The sequence below is a fragment of the Galeopterus variegatus genome, unplaced genomic scaffold (genome assembly GCF_000696425.1).
Source record: "Galeopterus variegatus unplaced genomic scaffold, G_variegatus-3.0.2 Scaffold1258, whole genome shotgun sequence".
Classification (NCBI taxonomy): Eukaryota; Metazoa; Chordata; class Mammalia; order Dermoptera; family Cynocephalidae; genus Galeopterus; species Galeopterus variegatus.
In genome coordinates, this window is record NW_007727369.1 from 224743 (window position 1) to 231806 (window position 7064).

The following is a 7064-nucleotide window of genomic DNA, read 5'->3' on the forward strand; positions in this document are numbered from 1 at the left end:
TATGAAACATATTTGTAGCTTGCCTACTTCTCATGTGGACACAGAAATTTACAGCAATAACCTATGAGTTAATCACTTCTTACCTGTCTCACGTCATCTTTCTCTCAGCACAAATTTTTAAAACTGCATTGATAATAATAACCAATAATAAAATAAAAATTTTTAGCTTACAGAGACTATCAAATGTCCTCACTTAGTCATAGATAAACTACATTACAATGTTTCTCCAACTAGGAAACAAAACTACTTCTTGTAAAAATTAACATGAGGGCCATAATTAGAAAATTATGGAGCATAGTGAAATTTATTAATAATCTAACATTTTGCCTTATTTTATCTCTTTTCTATTGCCCAATCACTGTCAACAATTGTAAACCTTTAAAACATGAAATTGTTACTGTTTTACTTTTATTCCTGAAATGTGTAAAATTCCTAAAATGTAAAAAAAAAAAAAAAAGGTGTGACTTGAGTCATGAATGTTATACTACTTTATACCATTTATTCTGTCTCTAAGGTATGAACAGGTGCTTACAAATCCTATTTTGCAAGAATAAAGGGGAGAGCTCCGTCACTGAGTATACCATAACAGCAATTATTGGTTAACTGTTACGAAAAGTTTTTGCTCTACCTTTTGCATCACAGAACAATTCTGAAAGCCCCTATGATTTTGTTAGCATCTGATAGTGTCTTTCCATTTTCCTCTAGAGTCAAAAGCAAGTAGTGATCTGATTATTTATTTGTACTATCTCCCTTCCATTTATATAAAGTAAAATATTGAGGTTAATGTAACTCAGGGCATGCCCTTTCTCTGAAGAGTTGATACATGGTTAATGGCACATGGGAAGGAATTCAATCCTTGGTTCCCTAAAAGCTACAAAGAGCTGGATCACATTTTCATGTATAAGCTTTGTTTTAGAAGCACACAAAGCTCATTTTGGAGTTGGATGGATAATTCTGTGACATATAGCACATAGACTGATTCTAACAGATGGATTTTTCTTGAAATAACTTCATCAGCTAATCATTTCTCTTACATATACTTTTTCTAGCTAATTGGCATAGCTACCAGCTGGAGCTATTAAGGATTCTCAAAGGAAGTTCATAAGTAAGGAGAAAACCCAATAATTTTACCAATTTGTAGATGAAACTACCAATTTCACAATAACCATTTATTATTTTAAAAGTAAAATATTTGTCTTTAATTTTTTTTAAAATTTAAAAAATCTTACCTGATCTGTGTGAAAACCAAAACACTCATGTGTTAAGGTTTAACAAATAATCTAGACCAAGGTTTCCAAAATTTAGCACTACTGGCATTGTGGACTAGGTAATACTTTTTCTTTTCTTTCTTTCTTTTTTTTTTTTTCCTGTGTTAAGCTGACTTGTGCACTGTAGGCTGTTAAGCAGCATCCCTGTCTTCTACCCAATATATGCCTGTAGCACACCCATTTGTGACAACCAATAATGTCTCTAGGCCAAATATCCTTAGGGGCAAAATTGCCCTAGATGAGAATCACTGCTCTAGGAATAGATTGTCCCTAATTTTTAATTCTTAAAATAATGTAAAGAATAGTTCTACATATGTACATGTGTATGTAACTCCAGACATTCTAAATATTACTAGAAATTGCAGGCTTCGATTAGGTAAATAAAATGTTTTGGGGGGAGTTATTTAGGTTGCTAATCCTTTCATAAATCTCTCTGGATAAAGGAGGAAAAGAACAAGTGGCTTCTAAATACCAATGAATATTAATTATTTAAGGAATGCCACCATCATTTTCATCATCAAAAGCATTGTGGATTTCTTTTCCTTTAAGGAAAATCTTCAGTATGACTATATGAATAGACAAATAACAAAATCATGTGCTGGGATAATTTGAGATATAAATGATTATCAGCTGAGATAACTAAGGCATTTTTAAATAAGGGAAATGAAATGGATATAAAGAAAATGAATCTGGATTGGTTTTGACTTTATTATATATTTGTGAAGTGATTTGGGATTTGTAAAAGGGTTAGTCATTTAGATAGAGATTTCCTGGTCTTTGAAATTCAGTGGTAAAAATAATGTTCTCCACCTTAGTGATTTTTCCTTAAATTACATATCGATGGATCTAAGAAGGGTTCCGCAGAAATAAGATATGAATTTTCATGGTTTGGAAAAGGGAAACAATAGATATTTTCTAGATAACAGTAAGGGCAAGAATGTAACACCGTAAAGTTTGCAGACAGACTCATTCCTTATGTTTAAAAAAAAGTTCCTAAATTCTATCCAAATTGCGTTCTTTCCAATAAAGATTTTCTAAAAGCTCAGGCAGTCTTTTAATATAACATAACGATGTTTTAACGTTTCTCATTCCTTATGTTTAAAAAAAAGTTCCTAAATTCTATCCAAATTGCGTTCTTTCAAATAAAGATTTTCTAAAAGCTCAGGCAGTCTTTTAATATAACATAACGATGTTTTAACGTTTAACAATTCCATTTTAGAATGTTTAATTTTCCTCCCCAAATCAAGGTATTTACCTAAAAATTCCATAGTGGTCTTTGTTTTCTTCTTTAGACTATCCAGAGTCCTTGTAAGGATTTAGATTCTACACTTTATTTTTTTAAAAAAATAACTCTTCTTTTGAACAGGATATATTATACTGTGAGATTGCCATTTTTAACTCTTTCAGTTCACATTCACCATACGCTATTCTGTTGGGCATAGCAAGAGTAAAGAACGCATTCTGTACTGGAGATTGCACCTAAGGGGACCACAGATGGTGCGCTGCGTGCTGCACCTGCACATGCGGGCAGCTTTGTGTTTCAGCCCTAAGCTACCCTGGGGCTGGCGGTGGAGCACGGACACTTACTCTCTGCAGGTTCTTTGGAGCGGCGGCCACTGGACGACTTCCTCAGCAGGCTCCGTCCCGAAGTGAAGAGGCTGGTCAGCTCCTCCAAAGGGCTCGTGGGTGTCCTGGACCGAGAGCCGCTCGGAGGCGCCCCGTAGGTGTTGACCGAAGCGTTGACCATCTTGGCCCCATCCTGAGACACTGGTCTGGGGGTGGAATGAGGCACTGATGGAGAGCCCCTTGAGAGGCTGCCTGAATGCACAGCGTCGTAGGGGGGAGGCCTTTTGAGGCTCAGGGGAGTCAGGGACCTGCCCATGCTGACAGGGGAGGGAGAGGTGGAGTGACTTTTCGGATAGCCATGGGGAGACTGTGTTCGGTACAAAGTGGAAGGGGGCGGCGGGGACGAGGACAGCACTGGAGTGGCAGAAGCAGATCCTAGGGCCCCGCCGGCCTGGTCTTTCTCCAGTTTGGAGTGGCCGGAGGTATGGGGTGGCAGTGAGGACGGAGACGCTCCAGCCGCCTGTTTCATGTAAGACACGTTTTCCAGCACGGGAAGCTTGGTGACCTCCAGTGGGGTGAGGGGAGACTCGTCGGAATTGGGGGAGCAATGCACGGGGGCCGGTGGGAACACCAGCAGTGGGGGTCGGTGAGAGAGCAGGTTGGGAAAGGGCGGGGGGATGTCACACAGTAGACCCTTAGGAGTGCATGGCACTGAGGACTTGGCGAAGTCCAAGTCAGGCACCGTGGGCGTAGCACACTGCGAAGAGCAACTGTGAAGGTCAAAGTCACACTTGGAGTCTTGGCCTAAGTCGTCAAAAATGGGGTATTTCATTTCCTCGTAGACGGCCTCACTCTGGTCGTCGTCGTCCTTCCTGAAGTCTCTGAGGATGTTTCCCACCATCTCGATGTACACGGGCTCCTCCTCTTCGGGGTCTCCCGCGGGGCTGCTGACCTGCGACACGGAGGACTCCCGTGGCAGCGACGTCCTCCTGGGCCCGTGCTTTTTGATGTAAGTTTCATCGAAAGACGTGCTCAGCTGAGTGTTTGGATTCCGTTTGGGTTTAGGAGGAGGAATCTTCTTTGAATATTCATCACTGTGGGGTCTTGGTTTGGCCGACACTGAAAAAAGGAAGAAAAAAGTAGTAAAGTAGATGAGTATAAATAATAGGAAAGCTTTCAAAAATGATTTGCACTTGGGTTTACTACAAACTTTTGCCTGGAGGAGTAAGTCTGTTTCACTTCTAGGTAAAGGCTTAGACTAAAAAAAAAAAACCAAAGATGCAAACATTTTCTATAATTAGAAAAACCAGATGACAGAAAGATAGTCATTCTAATCTTCAAACTATTATTAATAACCCAAAACTGATCGATGCATTAAAACCAGGACTATCCACCCCTTTGCCTTAGAATTTCTAAATAGAATCCTTGGGATGAAACATGCTGTATAAAAACAATCACAAATTTCATAAAAATTAACCTGCAGAATTAAGTGAGAAAGAATCTCAAGGGAAAAAAAAATCTAGCACAATGGTCAAAGAAAATACTATAGAGATTGAGGCTTTTTACTGATGTGGCTACTATACATGATCACATCTTGCTTTCATTTAGTATAAAAATTTCCCAGCCTGCTAGACTTAATCTCCGTGTTGGTTCAAATAAATAGCTTCTATACAGACGGGTCTGATATTTCAGGAGAACGTGATGTGAAAATATTATTAAGCTAGACAAGTTAATCTCCAGATCTCCAAGTATTGTTGATTATGGTGTATTTGTCTGTTTTTGTTCATAAGATCTCTTATGATATACCAAATGCCATCTTGGAATGATTTTATCAGATACGTTCCACTGACACATTCAAACCCCTTCGAGAGTTTCAAAAGAGAATAACCCAGGGAATGATGNAAAGCTTTCAAAAATGATTTGCACTTGGGTTTACTACAAACTTTTGCCTGGAGGAGTAAGTAGTCTGTTTCACTTCTAGGTAAAGGCTTAGACTAAAAAAAAAAAAACAAAGATGCAAACATTTTCCATAATTAGAAAAACCAGATGACAGAAAGATAGTCATTCTAATCTTCAAACTATTATTAATAACCCAACACTGATCGATGCATTAAAACCAGGACTATCCACCCCTTTGCCTTAGAATTTCTAAATAGAATCCTTGGGATGAAACATGTTGTATAAAAGCAATCATAAATTTCATAAAAATTAACCTGCAGAATTAAGTGAGAAAGAATCTCAAGGGAAAAAAAAATCTAGCACAATGGTGAAAGAAAATACTATAGAGATTGAGGTTTTTTACTGATGTGGCTACTACACATGATCACATCTTGCTTTCATTTAGTATAAAAATTTCCCAGCCTGCTAGACTTAATCTCCGTGTTGGTTCAAATAAATAGCTTCTATACCGATGCGTCTGATATTTCAGGAGAATTTGATGTGAAAATATTATTGGGCTAGACAAGTTAATCTCCAGATCTCCAAGTATTGTTGATTATGGTGTATTTGTCTGTTTTTGTTCATAAGATCTCTTTTGATATACCAAATGCCATCTTGGAATGAATTTATCAAATACATTCCACTGACACATTCAAACCCCTTCGAGAGTTTCAAAAGAGAATAACCCAGGGAATGATGTGTAAGCCTCAGAAATAACTTCTGGAAACTCAAGATAGATATGCGTATCAATGCATCCCACTGCCTGCTAGAAGACCCCCTTTTGATAGAACATAAACTTCTGACACCGTACAGTGGTAGGGCGGAACCAGCTGGCAAATCTCTGTGACTGAGACGAATTGTTTAGCATGCAGGGAAGGTACTGGATTCTTGCTATTATCTCATTATCTCATTGTGTTGATATATGATTACAATGATTATCATTATTATACCGTCTGACAGAATGTAGTTGCTTACATTAGATGGTAGCATACAATCTGGTAAATTAACAGTATGGCTTATAGGTGCAAAAATACGAGGAAATAAGCTTCTCTATAATTTGCTGCTTAAACAGAGGGGGCTCAAGACACTAATCAGGAAACACCTGAATTCCCCTTTGAGTTTTTTTCAACAAGCATAACTTATGACATGGGAGCTTTCTAAAACTTACTAAAGGAGAATAAAGTGCTTAAGGATTAGTTAAACAGCTGCTCTACACATCAATCATGGCTTCAGCAGGAGAGAACTAATATTCTAGTAGTGACTNCAGCTGCTCTACACATCAATCATGGCTTCAGCAGGAGAGAACTAATATTCTAGTAGTGACTATGTATGTTGTTTTTCTAGGTCATTCCTGGCTTCAAATATTCTGTTTCATTGTGCCCATAATGATTATTTTACTCACTATAATCAAACTTTTGAAGAGAAATTTCTTACTGCATCTAGACTTTTTGTTTTATCCATGCTAAGAAAAACTAGATGTCATTTTCCAGGGAACTGTAGCAGTGAAGTTTTTTAGTGCCCAAAGAGAAATGCCTAGAGACATGATGGAGTGAAAACTACCCAGTCAATCATTCTTTAGGAGGGACCCAAAGCAACTAATAACTCCTCCCTGTACCACCCAACTTGGCATAAATTTTACTGGTTTTGAAATCTACTGGGTATATTAATTTTTAAATATTTAAATAAATCATCAGATTATATACAAAAATCTGAGCCCAAACAAAGTAAAACTATAAATCAATGAACAAGGTTGACTTAGCACTTAAAGAATTTTGAAAGCGTCAGGACTTAGAAGTACAAAGACCCACTCGGACTCTCCTGCTAAAGCTTGTTTCCTGCCATCCTCTACCACAGAGAATCATTCTAGACTAAGTAACTCAGGCTGTGGGAAAATATTTGCCCTAACTATGGGGTTCCAGTGATTGAGTGGTGTGAGGTTGAAGGAATCCTTACAAAAGAGATGTCTAAATAGGGAGATGCTCTATGAATGAAGAGTTAAGCTGAGGATAGAAATTAGGGTGTGTTTATAAGATAGACAACTTCATTATATAGGAAAAATCATATTTAGAATAAGATTTTTATTTTTCTGCTTCTTAAATTATAATTTATTTTTATTTTCTTTGACCCTTCACTACAGTCTGATACTCTAACGTAGACTATGGAGAGAAATAACTGGACAAGCATTCAAGCATCTACTGCACCTACGCCTAGGTAGCAGCACTGCATTGAGGTGAGTCTACAGCGAGGATTCCCAGGCAGCGGGGAGGTCAATAGTAGATGTGGGAGTGGCAC

General features: G+C 37.9%; 1 protein-coding gene across 2 annotated transcripts in view; it reads right to left on the bottom strand.

Moving 5' to 3' along the window:
* Positions 1 to 7064, bottom strand: part of NYAP2 (neuronal tyrosine-phosphorylated phosphoinositide-3-kinase adaptor 2) — a 289251-nt gene that overhangs the window by 122357 nt on the left and 159830 nt on the right. For both annotated transcript variants that reach the window (XM_008575930.1, XM_008575931.1), the window contains one exon: positions 2856 to 3953. In XM_008575930.1, coding sequence (XP_008574152.1) covers positions 2856 to 3953 — 1098 coding nt within the window. The remainder of the gene's footprint in view (positions 1 to 2855; positions 3954 to 7064) is intronic.